This window comes from Pan troglodytes, chromosome 17 (genome assembly GCF_028858775.2).
Source record: "Pan troglodytes isolate AG18354 chromosome 17, NHGRI_mPanTro3-v2.0_pri, whole genome shotgun sequence".
NCBI lineage: Eukaryota > Metazoa > Chordata > Mammalia > Primates > Hominidae > Pan > Pan troglodytes.
This window is the reverse complement of record NC_072415.2, coordinates 19,039,474-19,063,037: the sequence shown is the minus strand read 5'-3', so window position 1 is coordinate 19,063,037 and position 23,564 is coordinate 19,039,474. Positions and strand designations below refer to the sequence as shown.

Below are 23,564 nucleotides of genomic sequence, written 5' to 3'. Positions count from 1 at the left end.
GAGACCTCGTCTCTACAAATAATTTTTAAAAATTAGCTGGGCATAGTGCCACACACCTGTAGTCCCAGCTACTCCAGAGGCTGAGATGGGAGGATTACTTTAGCCCAGGAGTCAAGGCTGCAGTGAGCAACGATCATGCCACTGCACTCCAGCTTAAGTGACAGGGTGAGGCCCTGTCGCAAAAAATAATACTAATAGGCCGGGTGTAGTGGCTTATGCCTGTAAAATCCCAGCACTTTGGGAGGCCGAGGTGGGCAGATCACCTGAGGTTGGGAGGTCGCGACCAGCCTGACCAACATAGAGAAACCCTGTCTCTATTAAAAATACAAAATTAGCTGGGCATGGTGGCGCATGTCTGTAATCCCAGCTACTCAGGAGGCTGAGACAGGAGAATCACTTGGACCTGGGAGGCGAAGGTTGTGGTGAGCCGAGATCACACCATTGCACTCCCGCCTGGGCAACAAGAGCGAAACTCTATCTCAAAAAATAATAATAATAAATAATAATAATAAAGAGGTGTGTGCTCTGTATTGCTTAGTACCCAAGTGTAGCTGTAAGATAGCTCATATTTATTGAAACTTGCCCTGTGGAGGCACATTTTATGCACATTAGATGAACTAACATAGTAATCCTCACACTAACCCAATGAGTTCATTATCTTTATTTTGCAGATGAGGATATAAAGGCACATAAGATTACACAAGACTACACAATACCAACTATTACTTGATTGATCCAGGATTTCAAATTTTAAACCTAAAGATTATGAGAGACTACTTTAGATTAAAAGTTCACCAAGCATTCTGTGAGCATCAGATGCATGCTAGACACTGCCAGCCACTGAATGACAAAGATGAATGAGGCATGGACCTATGCATTTGAAGGAGATTGCCTCAGGGACATCCTTTTTCTCAGATTCTGAAGGAACTGTCATCAACTTCACATCTCCATCCACTTCATATCTTGAATCTAGTTTTCCAATGAAAGCCAGGATAGCTTTTTCTTGAGATGGAGTCTCACTCTGTCACCCAGGCTGGAGTGCAGTGGCACAGTTTTGGCTCACTGAAACCTCCACCTCCTGGGTTCAAGCTATTCTCCTGCCTCAGCCTGCTGAGTAACTGGGATTACAGGCATATGCCACCACAACCAGTTAATTTTTGTATTTTTAGTAGTGCTGGGGTTTCACCATGTTGGGCAGGCTGGTCTCGAACTCCTGGCCCACCTCGGCCTCCCAAAGTGCTGGGATTAAGGCGTGAACCACCACACTCAGCCCAGGATAGCTTTTGATGTACATATAGAGGTCCTTATGATTCAAGAAAGTGAAAAAACAAGCTCATAGAAGGGGGAAAATGTTTATAAATCATGCATCTGATAAAGGACTTGTATCTAGAATCATAAAGAACTCTTACAAATCAATAATAACATAAGTAAACCGATTTTTAAATCAGCAAAGGATCTAAATAGACATCTCCCAAGTAAGATAGATGAATGGCTAATCAGCCACGAAAAGATGCTAAACATCTTTAGCTGTCAGGAAAATGCAAAGCAAAACCACAGTGACATTCCACTTCATAACCCTAGGGTGGCTGTGCCTAAAAAGTCAGATAAAACAAGTGTTGCTGAGGATGTGAAGAAATTGGGATCCTCATATACTGCTGGTGGGAATGTAAAATAGTCCAGCCACTTTGGAAAACAAACTGGTAGTTCTAAAAAAACGTTAAACACAGTTGCCATATGGCCCACCAATTCCACTCCCAAGTGTATGTCCAAGAGAATTGAAAATATACATCCATGCAAAAACTTCTAGGCAAGTACTCATAGCAGCATTATTCATCATAATCAAAATGTATAAACAGGCTGGGCATGGTGGCTCACACCTGTAATCCCAGCACTTTGGAGGCCAAGGTGAGTGGATCACTTGAGCTCAGGAGTTTGAGACCAGCCTTGGCAACATGGTGAAATCCCTTCTTACGAAAAATTATCCAGGCATGGTGATGTCCACTGGTAGTCCCAGCTACTTGGGGGGCCGAGGCGGGAGGATTGCTTGAGCCCAGGAGGTCGAGGCTTCAGTGAGCCAAGACTGCATCACTGCACTCCAGCCTAGGTGACAAAATGAGACCCAGTCTCAAAAAAAAAAGAAAAAAAGCGTTAACAACCCAAATGCCCATCAGCCGATGAACGGATAAACAAAATGTGACGCATCCACACAATAGAATGTTATTCAGTTACAAAAAGAAATGAAGTCCTGATGCATGCTACAACATGGATGATCCTTGAAAACATTATGCTAAGTCAAAGCCACCAGACACAAAAGACCATATATGGTATCATTTCATTTATATGAAATGTCCAGAATAGGTGTATCTATAGAGACAGAGTAGATGAATGTTGCATGGAGCCAGGTGGACTTGGGGGATGAGGAATCGCTTTAATGGGTACAGAGTTTCCTCTTGGAGTGATGAAAATGTTCTAAAAGTGATTGATGGTTGCACAACTTTGAATATACAACAAAACAGTCATTGAATTGTGCATTTTAATCAAGACTCCCTGTTGCAACTGGCTTGTGAGAGCTTTACTTGGACACTTCAGTAAAATTAATTTGGAGACTCCTGATCATTCGAGTCTGCCTAATTTCAGGGCCTTCTGATTTAATACCAAGGGGGTAAGATGCATTATGTTTCATCCATGTGCCACGCATGGTGACAGTGTGGGGATGCTTCTGAGAGGATGCGGTATGAGATCCATAGCATTTCAGATTGTTCTTGTACTTACTTTGTCTTTTTAAAAATCAGTTTAAGAGAGAAAGGCGGAAGAAATGAAATAGAAAAGCAAAAAATACTGATTCAAAATACAGTTCCCATACTGAAAATATGTCTTAAAAATCTCTTTTAAAAAACTATCTTTGTGGAAATTGGCAGGTAATTTCTAAGTTGTTTCCTTAGGATTTGGAGTTGTTCTTCTCCATGCAGTGCCTGACACAGTAACATATAAATATGAGATGTTATAGCATATATCACTACTTCATTCCTTTCAATAGTTGAACCACATGAATGAACAACTAAATCTAACCAAATTTTGTAAACTGTTCATTATGATGGGCTAACTGACATGAAATTATTGTTTACCACTGTGCCTAGAACAATGCCTGGCATATAATAGGTGTTTAATAAACTTGTTACATGAATAGATTTTTGTGTTATCACTGTTCTTTTTCTGTTCTCTCTACCATTCATAGCCCAGTATTCCTATGTATACAAAATTAATTTTTGGCTGGGTACAGTGGCTCACGCCTGTAATCTCAACACTTTGGGAGGTGAAGGCAGGAGGATCATTTGAGCCTAGGAGTTTGAGAGCAGCCTGGGCATCTTGGCGAGACCTCATCTCTACTAAAAGTAAAAAAAAAAAAAAATTAGCCGGGCCATGGTGGTGTGCACCTGTGGTCCCAGCTCCTTGATATGGTGAAAGCGGGAGGATTGCTTGAGTCTAGAGTTTGAGGCTGCAGTAAGCCATGATCAAGTCACTGCACTCCAGCCTGGGTGGCAGAGCAAGACCTTGCCTAAAAAAAAAAAAAAAAAATTTTTTTTCTTTAAAGCTCAGATAGATGTAAGCATAATATCTCTTCATAGCAGCATTATTCACAATTGGGCAAAAAGTGGAAACAACCCAAGTGTCATCAGCTGACAAATGGATAAACAAAATGTGGTGTATCCCTACAATGGAATATGATTCCACCGCAAAAAGGAATGAGGAGCGGAACTGTGCTACAGCACAGCCTCCTTTAGAGCACAAGCATTCTAGCTCAGAGAAAAGTGAAAGCTGTAATCGTGCGTTGTGTGAGCACTTCCTTCGTCCCAGTGAACAATAATAATGTGTTCACAATATCAAGGAATGCAATGAAAGCTTTTCAAATAGAACTTAAGGTATAAGGAAGCTGCTCTTTGATAATTTCATATCAAAGAAAGCATTCAAAAAAGGAAGAAAATAAAACCTTTCTTAGGGTATTGCATGCATTAGCGGTTAGAATTAAATATCTTTATTTCACCAAACTCCCTTGATCACATAATAACTAGGATCCATGATATCAACAAAAGCTACCTTTGAACTATGGCATTATTCTATTATATTAACTGACTTAAGGAACTCTCCACACAAATAGAATTCCCATTTACTTACAATTTTATTCATGTGACAACAATTAAGTGCATGGGATGCTCGTATTTCTCGTTCTATTCGATATTTGTGAAAATGCAGTGTTCTGCATTATTTCTGTGAAGAAAGAATGAAAGATTCCTTATCCAGCTACTGAGGCAGGTAGTCATTGCTAAGAAAGAAACTGCTTTGCCATGACTTTCTGCCAGGATACATGCAGTGACTAAATATATCTTCTAAGATAGACAAGACTTAACAGATCGTTTTGCCAAAAAAGGAAATTTTTTATTAACCTCAATTGAACATGTTTAATGACATCCCAGATCTCTTTTAAAATAGGAGACTCAATAGAGGTGAACACAGATGCAAAGGTCAGTTTCTCATTCCAGCTCTTCCTTTGAAACATAGTGTGACCTGAGCAAATCCGTGTGTTTGGTATCTGGGGCACCCCCTCTGAGAAAGCTCTTTATCTAGGAGTCCTCAGACTTCCCTTTGTTACCCTTTGTTGACCACATGCTTCTCATAGTTAGCGTTCTTCCCTGGAATGATCTACAGGAGACCTGGTGGACGTATTCGGGAATGCTGTGACAGATTCAGTCATGTACACAGTCATAGCTGCAGAGAAGAGGAAGCACCCGGAGGCCTCCAGTGAGCAAGAGCCGTGTTGAATGCACTTTGTCCTTCTTTCTTTGATTTAGTTCACGTAAATGACATTGAGGAATTTTCTTTTTCTTTTTTTTTTTTTTTTTTTGAGACACAGTCTCACTCTGTCGCCCAGACTGGAGTCAGTGCTACGATCACAGCTCACTGCTGCCTGGACCTCCCAGGCTCAAGTGACCTCCCACCTCAGCCACCTGAGTAGCCAAGATCACAGATGTGCACCACGATGCCCAGCTAATTTTTTGTATTTTTAGTAGAGAGACGAGGTTTCGCCGTGTTGCCCAGGCTGGTCTTGAACTCCTGGGCTCAAGCAACCTGCCCACCTCGGCCTCCCAAAGTGTTGGGATTACAGGCATGAACCACCGCACCCAGGCTTCATCAGCTTTCAATTCTCTTTTAACCCCTAAACTAATCTTAAAATACACTTTCTCCTACAAATATGTTAAGATTTACTATGAAGTATTGTTTTTCAGATGCCAGTCATGGCTACAGTTTATTATATTTAGGGCAAGGTTAATCATGATTATTTGAAGACAGCTTTGTGGTTCCCGGAAAAGATATACCTGCTAGGGCCGGGCACGGTGGCCTGTAATCCCAGCACTTTCGGAGGCCAAGGTGGGCAGATCGCCTGGGGTCAGGAGTTCAAGACCAGCCTGGCCAACATGGTGAAACCCTGCCTTTACTAAAACTACAAAAATTAGCCAGGCATGGTGACGCATGCTGTAATCCCAGCTACTCGGGAGGCTAAGGCAGGAGAATCGCTTGAACCTGGGAGGCAGAGGTTGCAGTGAGCCAATATCCTGCCACTGCACTTCAGCCTGGGCAACAGAATGAGAGTCTGTCTCAAAAAAAAAAAAAAAAAAAAAAAAGAAAGAAAGAAATACCTGCTAGAATTCCTCATTCATCAAATTTATGGCGGAAGCTCTGTGAGCACCTCTGCTTCCCAATTGCGGGGATCCTTCCATGAGAAGAAATTCTGGGGAAGATAAAAACCCCTGCTTTGTGGAATGTTACAAATGCATCAGGTTTGCGTAGGGAATTACTTACCGATAGGCAATTCCCCCATACTGTTCATCCTCTAGCCTGAAACTCAGTAAGTGTTTGTGGAATATACGTATGAACTGGAAGATTGTAGCCCAACTCCATCAAATAACGCAAGAAAACATATGTTATATTTTAGTTCAGATTTTTTTTTTTTTTGAGACGGAGTTTCGCTGTTGTTGCCCAGGCTGAAGTGCAATGGCGCAATGTCGACTCACCTCAACCTTCGCCTCCCGGGTTCAAGCAATTCTCCTGCCTCAGCCTCCCAAGTAGCTGGGATTACAGGCATGTGCTATCATGCCCAGTTAATTTTGTATGTTTTTTTTTTTTTTAGTAGAGACAGGGTTTCTCCGTGTTGGTCAGGCTGGTCTCGAATTCCCGACCTCAGGTGATACACCTGCCTTGGCCTCCCAAATTGCTGGGATTACAGGCATGAGCCACCGCGCTCGGCCTAGTTCAGATATCTTATATCTAATGACTTGGTTTAGTGCTCCCCAGCCTTTTTGGCACCAGGGACTGGTTTCGTGGAAAACTATTTTTCCATGGACCGTGGTGGGGTGGATGGTTTCAAGATGAATCCAGTGCATTACGTTTACTGTGCTCTTCTATTACGATTACGTTGTAATATATAATGAAATAATTATATAACTCACCATAATGTAGAATCAGTGGGACCCCTGAGCTTGTTTTCCTGCAACTAGATGGTCCCATCTGGGGGTGATGGGAGACAGTGACAGATCATCAGGCATTCGATTCTCATAAGGAGCATGCAGCCTAGATCCCTCACATGCAAAGTTTACAATAGGGTTCGTGCTCCTGTGAGAATCTAATGCCATTGCTGATATGACAGGAGGTGGAGCTCAAGTGGTAATGCGATTGATGGGGAACAGCTGTAAATACAGATGACGTTTTGCTTGCTGGCTGGCACTCACCTCCTGCTGTGTGGCCTGGTTCACACAGCATGAGAATGTGGCCTAGGGTTTGGAGACCCCTGACTTAGTTCATACTCATTGTAAAGTTAGCACTTCTTTTAAAAACATTCATCTTTGGCCTCCTTTCGACTGTTGGCTATTTGAGTGTTGACTGTTTCACTGTTGAGTGACTTTAGGGTGTTGACTGTTTCAGAAGAAACTGAATGCTATTATGGTACATTATAAAGGTACAAAAGTGATACGTATTCTGCTTTGTTAGAGGATTTTTCACATTCTAAAGAGGTGTTAAGGCCAGGCACAGTGGCTCATGCCTGTAATCTCAACATGTTGGGAGGCCAAGGTGAAAAGATCCCTTGAGCCCAGGAGTTTGAGGCTACATTGGACTATGATTGTGCCACTGTACTGCAGCTGAACAACAAAGCAAGACCCCGTCGCTAAAAAAAAAAAGAAAAAAGGGGCTGGGTGTGGTGGCTCACGCCTGTAATCCTAGCACTTTGGGAGGCCAAGGTGGGTGGGTCACCTGAGGTCAGGAGTTCAAGACCAGCCTGACCAATATGGTTTCACCTACTAAAAATAGAAAATATGTAAAATTTTTTACTACTAAAAATACAAAAATTAGCCGAGAGTGGTGGTGCACACCTGTAATCCCAGCTACTTAGGAGGCTGAGGCAGGAGAATCACTTGAAGTGGGGAGGTGGAGGTTGCAGTGAGCTGAGATCGCACCACTGCACTCCAGCCTGGGCGACAAAGCAAGACTCTGTCTCAAAAATAAATAAATAGATAAGAAGAAAAGAAAAAAAGGAAAGAAATAAAGGATGTTAAAAATAAATTATTTCTAGTAGGACTCACCAAGTTAAGTTATATTTGATTTCTAATACCATTTTGCTTCCTAACGAAAGACACTAGCTTAAACTAACAAAATCCTTATGTAACCAGGCACAGTGGCTCACACCTGTAATCCCAGCACTTTGGGAGGCCGAGGTGGGCAGATCACCTGAGGTCGGGAGTTTGAGACCAGACTGACTAACATGGATAAACCCCATCTCTACTAAAAATACAAAATTAGCAGGGCGTGGTGGTGCATGCCTGTAATCCCAGCTACTTGGGAGGCTGAGGCAGGAGAATCGCTTGAACCTGGGAGGCAGAGGTTTCAGTGAGCCGAGATTGTGCCATTGCACTCCAACCTGGGCAATGGGAGTGAAACTCCATCTCAAAAAAAAAAAAAAAAAACTTTATGTTTTGGCCGAAAAGTTTAATTGCAGTTATTCCTTGACGAAAAGAAATGGCCAAGATTAGCCTTCCATGGACACTAATGGCTAATGACTCCTTACTTTACATGAAGTGTGTGGGTTAGACTAGAATTGAAGGGATTTTAAATTGAAAGGTTCTCAGGGCCGGGCACAGTGGCTCACGCCTGTAATCCCAGCACTTTGAGAGGCCGAGGCAGGCAGATCACCTGAGGTCAGGAGTTTGAGGCCAGCCTGGCCAACACAGTGAAACCCTGTCTCTACTAAAAATGCAAAAATTAGCTGGGCGTGGTGGCGGGCGCCTGTAGTCCCAGCTACTCAGGAGGCTGAGGCAGGAGAATCGCTTGAACCCGGGAGGCAGAGGTTGCAGTGAGCCGAGATCACACCACTGCACTCCAACCTGGGTGACAAGAGCGAGACTCTATCTCAAAATAAATAAATAAATAAATAAATAGAAAGGTTATCAGGATACATGGTTCCTGGAACCAGTGCTCTCCATTCTGTGGCCATGGCCGTTTTAAATCACTTGTGCCTTAAACTTAACCTAATTGAGACATGATGCTAAGTAAAAGCTGGGTCTAAGGCAGATCAATCACAGCATCAGTTAAGGGTATGAGTGAGTCAGCTGCACACACATGTCCCCGGGAACAGCAATGAAGAAGAAAAATGCTTTTTCCCTCCACCACCATCTACCAATACTCAATGCAAACTAGCCCTGGGAAGAGCTCCTGACTTCTCACAATCTGTTCCCATCATGAACAGAAGGTGCTCCCCGAGGAGGACGAGAGAAGATTTTAATGTGCAACAAAATTAACTGGCCAATTTGTACATTTGCTATTTTTATTTTTTATTTATTTTTTGATTTATTTTATTTTATTTTATTTGAGATGGAGTTTCACTCTTGTTGCCCAGGCTGGAGTGCAATGATGTGATCTTGGCTCACTGCAACCTCCGCCTCCTGGGTTCAAGCGGTTCTCCTGCCTCAGCCTCCCAAGTAGCTGGGACTACAGGCATGTGCCACCACACCCGGCTGATTTTTGTATTTTTAGTAAAGACAGGGTTTCACCATGTTAGCCAGGCTGGTCTCAATCTCCTGACCTTGTGATCCGCCCACCTCAGCCTCCCAAAGTGCTGGGATTACAGATGTGAGCCACCACGCCCAGCCTCGCTATTTTTAACTTATAGATTGTAAGCTTAATGTTCAGATTAAACATAAAAATTATGTAAGAACAACTGGCTTCCATATTCCTTCAGAGGTGGGATTTGTACCGTATTACGCCAGACGCAATCCTGTCCTTCTATCTTCAGGTTTGTTATAGTAAAATCATTTTCCATCCAGAAGCATGTTTTCAGAATAAACTGTGTTTCCCAGTAGTCAACCAGACAGCTGTGAGATATGGCAAAATGCTGTGTGCAGGAGAGTACACTTTTCTTGAAAAAAAAAAAAAAAAGTAGCATAATAAAGTCTGCTAACAAATAATAAGAACACAGATTGGAAAGAGGAATATATCGTGTGTTTCATAGACCTAACAATATTTCACGTGTTTGGTTCCCTGCCATATTGCTTGAGTTTGTACGTTAGTTTGTAGGAACCTGACCAAAGGAGTAGATTTTCCTCCTACAAAATGCTCTCCAACTAGAGGAGTCAGAGAGAAATGGGCCCAGTTGAGGCAGAGGTAGCTTGCGCCACTCCGGGTAACAGAGTGACACCCTGAAGGAAAGAAATCAAGGAAGGAAGGGAGGGAGGGAGAGAGGGAAGGAAGGAAGAGAAAAGAGAGAGAGAGAAAGAGAGAGGGAGGGAGAGGGGGAGAGAGACAGACAGAGAAGGGGCCCAGTCAGCCTTCTCAGTTTTGCTGTGTCAGCTCTATATGGTCTTCACAATATTTGCAAATATCCAATACAAACTGCCAGGAAAACGCCACTTAAATAACACATTCTTTTCTCTTAGTAAGTCTTGTTTCAGGGATTTTTTAAGTTAAGCGGTTTTGAGTGGCCCTCTCTGGTGATCTGACCTGATGAGGGATTATTACCCACTGTTAGATCATAGGCCTTATTTTTCCAGCTTTATAAATGAGGAAATTGAGGCCAGAAAAGAGAGGCATCCCGTACCAGCCTTAGAGGGACAGGTGTGTTGAGATTTCATTTTCAGCTTCTCAAAGTGGTAAGTTGTTCAGTGTAAAGAAGGAGGAGGAGAATCACTGTGTTGCTAAATGAGTGAATGCCAACTTCGACTAACATGGAACTTAGGTTTCTCATAACAGTATTAACTCACCACATCACCAAGAGGAATAATAAACCGTGCATTTAAACTGCAGATGGAGGAATGCAGAATTCTGTTTACATGCTGCTGTTCTATTTCCTTCTAACTCTTTCTTATTTTTATTTTTAAATCGACATCATTTATATATATATAAATATATAAATATAAATATATATATAAATATACACACACACACACACACACACACACACAGACTCACTCTGTCAGCCAGGCTGGAATACAGTGGCATGATTATAGCTCACTATAGTCTCGAACTCCTGGACACAGAGATCCTCCCACCTCAGCATCCCAAGTAGCTGGGACTACAGGCACATGCTACCATGCCCAGCTAATTTTTATTTTTTATTTTTTGTAGAGACCAGGTCTTGCCATCTTGTCCAGGCTGTTGTTAACATATTTTGTGGGACAGTGACTTTGGTTTTGTTTTGTTGTTGTTGTTTTTGAGACAGGATCTTGTTCTGTCACCCCGAATGGAGTGCAGTGGGACAATCATAGCCCACTGCAACCTCAAACTCCTGGGCCACCTCATCTTCCCAGAGTGTTGTGATTACAGGCATCGGCCATCACACCCAGCCCTGGACAGTGACTTTGAAATTTCCCAAGGCTTGAGGAGTCTCAGCGTTTTTAATTCTAGCTGTGTTCCCAAATAAAAAGGTGATGCAGAGGAAAATATATATACATACATTTAATACATGTGTAATAAATTAATATTATATATGTATGTAATGTATAATATATATATACATATATGTAATGTATTCCTCAAAATGGCCACCAAGTGAATATGTATCCAATGCCATTTCCTTTGGCTACATTCATATATTCCTACATTCAACAGAAATTTATTGGGTATCTGTTTTCCAGAGGTTGAATAGTACCAGGTGTAGGTAGTCAACCAAAGGTCACCATGCCACATCTAATAGGAAAGCCTGCTGCTCAGCAAACACAAATATATGCAAAAAATGCAAACAGTGATAAGTAGCAGGAGCCCTTAGTTTGAGATATAACATTTCAAAATCACCAGAAACATACTGATGAGAATCCAGAAATAGTTTAACTCACAAGAGAAAGTTATTTTTCACATCTTTTATTTTCTTTTTTTCTTTTTTGAGTGACTTGAGACTTAGCAAATGATTCTTTTCCAGTGAAGTAAAACTGAATGTCCTGCTTAAATATTTTCATTTTAACCACTTGTATTATTTCAAAGTAAGGAAAGAAATCAGCCAGATGTGCCAAATGATAGCATATTTTTCTTCCCCATTTCATGATAAAAATAATTAACTGGTTTGACCCGCAGCTTTCTAGAAATGTCTGCACTTTAATCAAAAATTTCTTTTTTTTCACTAAGAAAATTTGGCTATGGGACTTGCAAGGTTTCAATGTTAATGTGGTAGTTGCTAAACAATTCCAGTCATTATAAACTGTATGTTCTGTTTTCACATCTGTATTGGGTCCAAAACATTTTCACGTACAATTAGCATGGTTGTAGGACCAAAACCTCCTTTAATAATAATCCCAAAATAATCTTCCTTTTGCTAGATACACAAAAAGAGAAAGCATACCAAGCTGAAACAGACCCTGAAGGTTGTCAACCTCAATGGAATATAAAGAATGGAAAAAACTTAGAGCCAGGGTAGATGCAGATTCAGATACCACGGTGGTCAGAGATAATTCTTCCAAATCCAACTCGAATGACAAGGTAGATGGAGGTGCCAGTAGTAAATGGGAATGAGCAGATTTGGGGGAAAGGACTGAGTTCAGTCACTTTGAGGAGTTGCCAATCAGTCTTGGACCACAGAGCACCCAGCACCAAGGAGACAGCTGGGCATATGCGTTTGGAGCTCAGAAGCAAATCCCTCCGTGGAAATGTGAACATGAGAGCAGTTACCTATGGATCCTATTGAACACCGTGGAAATGGCTGGGATGTTGATAAAAGAAAGAAGAGGGCAGGGCTGGGGAACTGTCAGGGAGAGGAGGAGAACAGCCTTCTCTTCAGAATTCTAGTCAGCCCTGGTCTCTCTGGGAAGATGGCTTCTGGAACTCCACCTATCCCTTCTCTCTAGCACAGAAAGTAGAGGTGTCATCATCCAAGGAATGTAGCTTCAGGTGATGGCAACTTCTTTTAGCAACCATACTTTTTCTTTTTTCTTTTTTTTTTTTTTTTTGAGAAGGAGTCTCTCTCTGTCACCCAGGCTGGAGTTCACTGGCGTGATCTCAGCTCACTGCAACCTCCACCTTTCCAGTTCAAGCGATTCTCCTGCCTCAGCCTTCCAAGTGGCTGGGATTACAGGCATGTGCCACCACACCCAGCTAATTTTTGTATTTTTAGTAGAGACGGGCTTTCCCCATGTTGGCCAGGCTGGTCTTGAACCCCTGGTCTTGAATCCAAGCGATCCACCCACCTCAGCCCCCCAAAGTGCTAGGATTACATTCCTCAGCCACCATGCCCAGTCAACAACCACACTTTATAAAGTTCATATTAACTTTGCAGTCAATGCAACTCTGTCTTCTCAAAAAAACAGCTGGAAAGTCAACTTCTTTCTTTAGGCTACATGATGATCATTATTTTATTCTTATTAATTCATGTTCATTGGATTCCCCATTGCCTTATTACTGGTCCCAATACATCCATGGAATCCAGTTTCTAACACTTACCTAATGTGTGGGTTCAGGCAAGTTTCTTAGCTCTCTGTGCTTCCTTTTCATTACCTGTGAACTGGAGACATTTATAGTATCTACTTCATAGGGTTTGGGAAGCTGAAATGAGTTAATTTATGTAAAGTGCCCAGAACAATGTCTGGTGCATAAGTACTTTATTAATGTTAGTTGTCATTATCATCATCATCTATCGGAGTCTCTCATGATTATATTCCAAACCATCTCACCTAGTCAGAATTTGTCATTAAGAAAACTGGGCTGGGCACGGTGGCTCATACCTGTAATCCCAGCACTTTGAAATGCCAAGGTGGGCAGATCAACTGAGGTCAGGAGTTCGAGGCCAGCCTGACCAACATGGCGAAACCCCAGCTGTACTGAAAATGTAAAAATTAGCCAGTAGTGCTGGCGTGTGCCTGTAATCTCAGCTACTCGGGAGACTGAGGCAGGAGAATCTCTTGAACCCAGAAGGGGGAGGCTGCAGTGAGCCAAGATCACACTACTGCACTCCAGCCTGAGTGACAAAGCAAGATTTCATCTCAAAAAAAAAAAAAAAGAAAGAAAAGAAAAAAGAAAACTATGGAGCATGACATGGAAGCTGGATAAGAAACTTGTTTGCAAACTCCAAGAAAAACCAGGACCTAAAAGAAGGGAAGAGTGGAATGGAGGGTGAGCAGAGTAGGGGGCCTAAGCTCTCTATATCCACTTTGAACAGATTTCTTCCCTTTTTTTTTCTTTCTTTTTTTTTTTTTTTTTTTGGTTGTTTATATTCCATTTCTAGAAAAGTTTCATTTGGAAAAAGGGTTCTACTGCTTTGCGGGGCAAAAAGGAACCATAGCTAAGCTGCTAACTAGGGTAACATCCTATCCCCTCTGAAATACAATTAAATTCAGCAACGCCATCTGGATTCAGTGGCTGCTGTGTGCAGAGCACCTTCTGGGCTGCATGGAGAGGGGAAGGAATCACTGTTGTCTGCATCCAAGTAGTTCACACTGTAACAGGGGACCTATACACACAGACCCCTTGCCAGGCAATGTGCCCTGTAGTATGGCCACACAGAGGAGGAGTCCTGGGGAGGCTCCATGGTGAAGGTGGTTTTTGAAGGACTGGCAGGGTGTCAATAGGCAGAGATGCATGGACACTAAAATCTAGGCAACAGGAACAGCATAGCCACAGGACCGGGCGTCAGTCACATTCTCCCCGCTGGCCAAATGACACAAATAATGCTCAAATTCTATGCTGCGGTTTGCTTTGACTGGCGGAGGCGGAGGGGCGCGAAAGACAAGGGAGCCAGCCTGCTGCACAGCAGGTTTAGCCTCCATGCCCGGGGTTTGGAGCAAGAGAGTGAAAACATCAGAGCTATGTCTTCAGAAGGTCTTGTGTTGTGAAACTGACTGGCAAGCTATCACAGGAAGCTAAGCGAGGTGGTGGGCTGCTGGATTAAAATGATCTCTAAACAGAATTCGCTCTCAGGGTTCATTTTCAGCCTACCTCATTAGGGCAGATTCGGTCTTCTCACATTGTTATTGCTGTATCGGAGGAATCTTTCTAAAGAGAAAAGTGACAGCACACATTGCTGCCATTTGAAAGCCAGCATTTTTAAAGGGCGTAATACACAGTGACAGTTTTGATGTATGCCCGTGGGTGTGGGTCCTAATATCTCAACATACTCTGCCTGCATAATTTAAAATGACAGTTTAGCCTGTCAAACTTAAATGTGAGTGAAGTTCCTTGGATATTTATAAAACATCAAAAAGATAGAATGGTGTCAGCAAAAGATGGGTCTTTTTATTACTAAACCACGGGACGATTTTTGGATAATTGCTGGCAACTCACCTAGAAGCTGAACTTCCAGACAAAGTATAAATTTGGTGGTGCCACAGTTTTGAAGGTTATTTTCACCCAATGCAATAAAAGGATATTACAGAACTCTAGCACAAATTGTAGTCAAAGATGGAGACGCGTCAATGACCCATTTGTTTTTAATGTATTGTTTTAATGTTTTTGTTTTTCATGTATCCATGGTTTCCAGTTCCCCTGAGAAAGTGGAAATTACCCATGCTAATAAAGCAAGCGTTAGTGCGAAGACCTAGCTGATGTTTGGCTGGTTTTTAGCCCGCTAGGCAGTCACCCTTTATAAAGCCTGCCAAGTTTGGAGCGTGGGTAATTTTACACGCGGGTCTCCACAGATCCTGTCTACTTCGGTAGATTTATTACTAGGAAAGTGCGTGGGGGCACTAATTTTTGTGAATTGACTAATGCGTTAGAACTTTAAAAACCGGGTAGAACGCAGCGCAGGAAGCGAGCGTTCACCGCCGCATCGCCGGAGCGTCCAGCCAGAATCCCCCTGCCTGCGCGGCTCCTGGCGTCTTACGTCCCACAGGCCCCACGCCGGCGCCGTCCGTCCCGCAGGCCCCGCCTTTGGCGCTGGGCTCTGACGTCACCACCTGCGCCGCGCACAGTAGAAACAGGAAGTGGGACCAAAACAAAGGATCGGTGGCCGGGAGCGGACTTACCTTACCTTCTCTGCCTTCCGCGCGCTTCTCAGCCGGGCCGCCGACCCAAAGGAGCCGTCCGACTATGTCTAACATGGAGAAACACCTGTTCAACCTGAAGTTCGCGGCCAAAGAACTGAGTAGGAGTGCCAAAAAATGCGATAAGGAGGAAAAGGCCGAAAAGGCCAAAATTAAAAAGGCCATTCAGAAGGGCAACATGGAAGTTGCGAGGATACACGCCGAAAATGCCATCCGCCAGAAGAACCAGGCGGTGAATTTCTTGAGAATGAGTGCGCGAGTCGATGCAGTGGCTGCCAGGGTCCAGACGGCGGTGACCATGGGCAAGGTGACCAAGTCGATGGCTGGTGTGGTTAAGTCGATGGATGCGACATTGAAGACCATGAATCTGGAGAAGATTTCTGCTTTGATGGACAAATTCGAGCACCAGTTTGAGACTCTGGACGTCCAGACGCAGCAAATGGAAGACACGATGAGCAGCACGACGACGCTCACCACTCCCCAGAACCAAGTGGATATGCTGCTCCAGGAAATGGCAGATGAGGCGGGCCTCGACCTCAACATGGAGCTGCCGCAGGGCCAGACCGGCTCCGTGGGCACGAGCGTGGCTTCGGCGGAGCAGGATGAACTGTCTCAGAGACTGGCCCGCCTTCGGGATCAAGTGTGACGGCAGAACCCGCTCTGAGGTTTCCTGGCCATAGCCACCCTTTGAAATGCTCTCTGTGTGTTAGAGAGATACTATACCCTAGAAACTCTGAACACGCCAGAATGCTGAAATGCCCTTCTACCTTTGGGTTTACAGCCCCCTCCAGATAAATTAAGAAATTCAGTATTTCTGCACTCTTAGCTGGATTCTAAAATTCTGTATAGCTCGTAATGATGGTATTTTTATAGCAGCCTTTTAACAGAACTAGTTAATTTCGTGTATATGAATCTTTCTCGATGATCTGGTCAAAACTGTATTCAGTTTCCTGCCCAGAATGATCAGATTGAAGGTGGTTGGTTTTTATTATTTAGTGTGATTGATAGTATCTAGAATGGCAAGTGGTGCATAAAAGTTAAAGAGAGGGGAAAGATTACTTAGTTTGGTTATACAGTTATAAACACCATGCAGTGTATTCGGTGGACTGTGCTATTTCTGTTTATCCTTTGGGTTTTGGTTTTTGTTTTGTTTTTGCCTTCACAGTGAGACTGCAAATGATTGTTCTCATAACGTATATTATTAATAAATGTCCTATAATTTATACTGAAATTACCTTAGGATATTTTTGCATAATACTCTCTTACTGCTTACATTCTATAAATTTTTCATGTGATAATTGTCTTTGCGTAACTGGGAAAAATGCCGAATAACTTCCTTTATTATCTGGAAAAATTAAATTTGTTCATTTATATTTTCTACTTAATTGAGTTTTTAAAAAGACTTAGTGTGACATTTGACAGTGTCTTTCAAACGAACTTCTCTAACAAGTTTATAGTTATTTTCCTGTTTCAACACTATTAGACGTCTTATAAATTATGCTAATTAGCACGGCAGTCGTGTTATACACTCTTAACATTGCCAAAGAACTGTTGATTCGTTTGAGAAAACCCTGGGACTGTGTGTGTGTAGGTTTTGTTTTGATTTTAACAACCAAAAATAGAAATAAAATTAGAACTGCGTTTTAAGTTCTAATTTGTATTTATTAATTTGTCCAAAGGCAAGAACTCTTGGAAATCCTTGAAAATATAAGCTGGAATGTTTTACTTAGCCATGCAAGTCATTTATGTATACATCCAGCCAGCTGGAAGTCTGAGAAGTAAAGAGGTAGGACTGGAAGGAAGGAGAAAGCTTGAGTCTTTAAGGCTAGAGCCCAGCTGTGCTGCCTGCCATCTTCTCAGGAATGGCAGTGCGTATTTTCTGGCTGAAAAGTAAAGCATGTAGCCACCGCTTTCTCATAGCCTCGAAACATGGAGAAAAGCAACTTGCTTTTGCCTTGGCAAGCATACTAACCTAAGTTAATTCAAGTTTTTTTTAACTTTCCTTCACTGGAAGATTTTTCCATAAGAGAATTCCATTGTTTCAGAAAATAATTATAGGGGCCCTTCCAAGTTCTTTGAAAGATTCATAACCAACTATTCACTATTATAACATGTTTCCCAGTGTAAATGAGTAAGGAAAAAAAAGTGTAACAGGTGCGTGCAGATGAGGAGTGACCCTCATATTTAAGTTATTTTATATTTGACTGGACATTGTTCAGAAGTGTGCTTTAAGGGACACTTGTTGGTTGTCTGCCCAGCATCTCTCAAGAATATCCCTCTTAGAAGGTCATGTCTCCTGTCCTCCACATGGTTGTGCAGGGCCATGTGTGAAGACAGCATGAGTCTTAACCCCTCTTTTATTTTTGAGACAGAGTCTCGCTCTGTTGCCCAGGCTGGAGTGCTGTGGCGCGATCTCTGCTCACTGCAACCTCCACCTCCCGGGTTCAAGTGATTCTCCTGCCTCAGCCTCCCGAGTAGCTGGGATTACAGGTGTGCACCACCATACCCAGCTAGTTTTTTTGTATTTTTAGTAGAGACAGGGTTTCACTATGTTGGCCAGGCTGGTCTTGAACTCCTGACCTCAGGTGATCCGCCCACCTCAGCCTCCCAAAGTGCTGGGATTACAGGCATGAGCCACTGCACCTGGCCTTAACCCCTCTTTAGATTGGAAAAAATAATTACAACTTTAAAAATAGCTTAGTGTTGAACCCTTTGGTAAACTAAAGACCCTTTTATAATGCAAATATTCCCAACAAAGTTAATATATTTTGTGAGATTAAACAATGCTTGTATATGCTTGAACTTTCTTAAAATATGCTCATGTCATACTATTATGAATGTACATTTTTATGAGTCATAAATATTATTTTCAAAAGCACTACAGGCCCATGAATTATTTCCTCACTTTTGCAGTTGATTACTGAAATGTAAATCACAAGAATTTGTCAATTAAATCATTTTAAACTGCATGTTATTGGATGTGAGTGTGCATCCTGTTTTAAAAAATACTTAAGAAAAAAGAATTGCGGGGCACAGTGGCTCACGCCTGTAATCCCAGCACTTTGGGAGGCTGAGGTGGGCAGATCACCTGAGGTCAGGAGTTTGAGACTAGCCTGACCAACATGGAGAAACCCCGCCTCTACTAAAAATATGAAATTAGCTGGGCGTGGTGCTGCACACCTGTAATCTCAGCTACTCAGGAGGCTGAGGCAGGAGAATTGCTTGAACCTGGGAGGTGGAGGTTGAGGTGAGCCAAGATTGCGCCATTGCACTCTAGCCTGCGCAACAAGGATGAAACTCAGTCTCAAAAAAAGGGAAAAAAAAATTCTGAGGTAGATTTGGATCAGAAAGCATGATATTTTTCCAAATTCACCCTCAGTCTTAGCACTTAAATTTTTGTTTGGTTAGTATGGCTTTTTCTTGCATATTTCTAGGATCCCTGGCTTATTTTTGTTGTTGCTGTTTTGAGACGGAGTCTCACTCTGTCGCCCAGGCTGGAGTGCCACCACGATCTCGGCTCACTGCTGCCTCCACCTCCCAGGTTCTAGCGATCCTCCTGCCTCAGCCCCCTGAGTAGCTGGGACTACAGATGCGCACCAACACACCTGGCTAATTTTTGTTTTTGTTGTTGTTGTTGTTGTTTTAGTAGAGTCGGGGTTTCACCATGTTGACCAGGCTTGTCTCGGACTCCTGACCCTCAAGTGATCCTCCTGCCTCGGCCTCCCAAAGTGCTGGGATTACAGGCGTGAGCCACTGCGTCCGGCCCCCTGGCTTCTTCACTGTAATTGTTTCTTCATGACTACAAGATTCTTTTTCACATTGAAACTTCCCTACACCAAAGATGGATATAATTTACAAAAGTATCCAACTGAAACACATCAGGGAACGAGTTAACTAGTTAATCTTCCATTTAACTACTAGTTATATTTCTTCCTTTCATTTTTCCGCCTTCAAGTGCACAATTTCTAACATGGATTTAGGATTGAAAGAAAAAAGGTAGACTGGATTAATACACAAAATACTTTCCTCTACTTTTAGTTTATTTCAGTTCAGGAACCCAGATGATACTGTGTGTGCTGCTGGAGAATTTTCTTACTAAAGCTGTTTCTTGCTGAAGGAATGCCAATGTATCTAGATGCCTTTTAAATACAGGCAGACCATGAGGTTTGGACACTGTGTGCCTGCCCTGCTCTCTTTGATTTGTAAAAGACTGCTGGGCCAGGCGCAGTGGCTCACGCCTGTAATCCCAACACTTTGGGAGGCCGAGGCAGGCAGATCATCTGAGGTTGGAAGTTCGAGACCAGCCTGACCAACATGAAGAAACCCCGTCTCTACTAAAAATACAAAATTAGCCGGGCGTGGTGGCACATGCCTGTAATCCCAGCTACTTGGGAGGCTGAGGCAGGAGAATTGCTTAAACGCGGGAGGTGGAGGTTGCGGTGAGCCGAGATCGCGCCATTGCACTCCAGCCTGGGCAACAAGAGCGAAACTCCATCTCAAAAAAAAAAAAAAAAAAAAAAAGTGCTGAAAATAAACACCAGTCTGATAAGAGAACCTTATTAACTGAGCATAGTATCAGCATCAGCTGGCCAAGCACACTATAAAGCAGAAGGGAGGGACTTCCTCTGCAAAAACACAACATCCTCTTGGCAATTCTGTAGCCAAAGTCCAAAGCTCAAGATGTTTATAGCAAAAAGCTGCAAGCCAGTGGACACTAAGGAAACTGATGAACAGACCCCTGTTTTTGTTTTTGTGTTGAATCAACGGACTGGAATTAGCAAAATGCTATCTGGTTTACCTAGGTTTGTTTTTTTACACTAGATTGCAAATTCCATAGGGAGCCCGGGCCAGGCAATGTCTGTCATAGTGTCAATCTCTGGGCCTGGTGTGGCGCCTCCCACAGTGGGCTCCTTGCACTGCATAGCGAACGTGTGCCTGGCCTGGGTGGTCACTCCTGATAGTGCCTCGAGCTTTCTGATGACAGCAGACAGGCAGGTAAAGCAGGCACCCTAAGCGCACAGAGTCCCAAGTATGGACACTCAAGAGCTGTGTCCTCTTCCTTCACAGCATTTGTCCACAATGAAATGTTTGCCTCTGTTCTTCAGGGTTTGTACATCCTCTCCCTGCTGAGAAATGCCAGGACAAACAATTCAGCAGTGTTTACTCAAAATGACAATACAGGTGGGGCGTGGTGGCTCACACCTGTAATCCCAGCACTTTGGGAGGCCGAGGTGGGCAGATCACCTGAGGTCAGGAGTTCGAGACCAGCCTGGCCAACATGGTGAAACCCCGTCTCTACTAAAAATGCAAAAAAATAATTAGCCAGGCATGATGGTGCACACCTGTAATCCCAGCTACTTCGGGAGGCTGAGACAGGAGACTCCCTTGAACCCAGGAGGCGGAAGTTGCTGTGAGCCATGATTGTGCCACTGCACTCCAGCCTGGGTGACAGAATGAGACTGTCTCAAAAAAATAAAAATAAATAATTTTTTAAATTTAAAAACGTTTTAAATGACAATCCAGGGAAAGATTTAGTCCAAAACATGCAGGCCATGTGGGGGCTTCTTTCTAGAGATGAGAACATGCTTCTGCCCTTAAATGATATTCAGTACAGATAGGTAGATAAAACATACAAAGAAAAAGAAAAATGGACAAGGCGTACCCAGATGTTAAAAAAAAAAATCAAGAACACTTAAGATCAGGACTGTTTACACAGTTTATGTTATTTTATACCTCAACCTTTAAAAAGGATTAAATCACAGTATAAGGCAGCATGCCATGCTCACCAAATTGTGAAACAGTAAGTGCCGGAAGAAAGGGATATTGTGCTGTGTCATGGCAGTTAGAAGTGGCTTCCCAGAGCCAGCAGGGTTTAATCTCAGGTTTCAAAGGGGGAAAAAAAGCAGGAATGACACAGGATCTGAGAGGCCAAAAACTACAGGGAGTTTTGACTGGAGTGGAGGGTTCACGTGATGTTAAAAGAGACTGAAGGGGAGACTGGACAGACTGCAAAGGGCTGGAGGCCACATTAAAAGTGTGGACTTTACCCCATGGGAAGGAGGAAGCGCAGGAGTCATGAAAAATGATGGTTCAGGCAGAGATTAGAGCATAAAGCAGGGAGGTGGGGAAAGCCAAGAGGAACACACTCTTGGATGACGAGTCACCATGAATGGCTGATCACCTGGGACATGGTTCAGCTGCACATGCTGACGCAGTGGGTCTGCCAGTGACGCCGATATGCTGCGAGTCTGGGAACTCCTTTTAAGGAGCAGGGAATCTTAACTCTGGCTGTGCATTACAACTGCCTGGTACTTTGTCACCATGTGAGTAATGTTTTTCTCCACCAGTACGAACTCCTGGGCTCCAGTGATCCTGCTGCCTCAGCCTCCTGAGTATCTGGGATCCATCTATATTTTTATGTCTTGTAGATAAATATCATGAGTCAAATTTCATTAACATTGGGAAAAGTTTTTTACTTGCCTTGACAGATTTCCAATTGCTATATGTTTTCACACAAAAAAAATTTTAAATACATGGAAATTTAGTTGGTACTTTTTTTCTCAGATCCAGTAGTTTGATTACAAAGGCATTTAACAGAATAGTTTTCATCTTTTCATGACTCTCCTTGTTCCTCCTCATGATCAATTCCATGGCCATAAGAATTCTTTGACGCCAACAACAGATGGGATATAAACAGTGCATTGTTACTTTTGCTAATATCAAACAGAAGGGGGATCTAAATGAAAATGAAAACATTTCTGCAAACATGAGTGTCCTCAGCTGTCACAGGAAATAATGAAAAAAAATCAAAGTAAATTTCTTTTTAACTACTTCCTTATAGTGTCTACAATGCAAGTGATTTTTTACAATACTAATTTGGTATAGTTTTGCACTTCTGCATCTAATAGTTGGAGTGAATAGTCTGCGAGGGATTTTTAGATCTGCTTAATTCTTCTGGTCAGCATGCAGTGGCATATTTAAGGAGGCAATGTTATAACCCTTTAAAATGTAATCATATGCAAAATTCTATGTATGATTTGGGAGACCCCTTTAAAATTCTCTCTATGTATGTAATCACAGAAGCCCCGATTTGAAAAAGTACTTCTGCAACATGCTTGGAAATATGCCAGTTGAAACAAGGATCAAGGCAAGAAGTCTACCACTCTATTATTTATTCCTTAGAAAGTCTTTCAAAGAATTGGGGGCATATTCACATTTTGGGGTGAATTTTCACATTTTATTTTCATTGCACAAACTTGAAATGCATGAACTCAGGGTACCATTCAGCATCAGTAACAAATCAGTAGCAGCTCTTGGAAATGTTCAATGAGACCTCCCACGTCTCACTTAGATCTCTGAGAATCAGAGCTGGAAGGACTCTGAATATCCATTTTGGAGGTTGGCGACAGGAGAAGACCCACCAGCCTCATCGCTGTCAGCATCTCAAAGTCACTGGTCTTTCATAGTGCACAGGAAGATGCACTCACACGTCCTCTCATCACATCTCTCCAGCACTCCAGAGGCATTTTTTGGTTAACCATACTTCATTCTTTCTACTTAGACTAGTTATTATCATCTGAATACATTCACCCACCTACCTCCAACCTATGTGCATCCCATTTTAAATAGGTTACTTCCTAAACTCTAACTATAGCCACAGGCTTCATATTTAATTTTCAGTTCCTTCCAGCTCTTTTCATCAGAGCGAATTCATTTCTGTATCCTTTGCTCTGGACCCTGTCAAAAGTTGCGACCATTTCTGATTACAACTGTTGTAGCCTGTGAGGGAAGCAGCCTTCTCACCCAGAAACCCGTCTGACTGTCCAGCCCCAGTTAGAGCTCCCATCCCACCCCGGCAGAAACTTCTCCTACCTTCTCATGGATTCCAAGGTCTTTTTGCTCCTTTGTTGCTGGATGGTCAGGAACTCAGTGTGTCCTTCCACCACGCTCTTCACCCCACCACATTCCAGGCCAGCAACCACCATGCCAAAACTGCATTGTACTTTCCAAACCAGGCCTCAGGCAATGGCAGGGAATTCCTGCCTCCAGGCTCCCAAGTCTCTC

General features: G+C 42.8%; 2 protein-coding genes across 3 annotated transcripts in view; both read left to right on the top strand.

Annotated features, from left to right (window-relative positions):
• GNAL (G protein subunit alpha L) overlaps positions 1 to 23,564 on the top strand; it is a 196,562-nt gene that overhangs the window by 146,369 nt on the left and 26,629 nt on the right. The gene's annotated exons all lie outside the window — the stretch shown is intronic.
• CHMP1B (charged multivesicular body protein 1B) lies at positions 13,731 to 18,378 on the top strand. The gene has a single exon (XM_003315802.7). It carries the CDS (start codon positions 15,547 to 15,549, stop codon positions 16,144 to 16,146), a length of 600 nt encoding a protein of 199 aa, XP_003315850.1. The 5' UTR covers positions 13,731 to 15,546; the 3' UTR covers positions 16,147 to 18,378.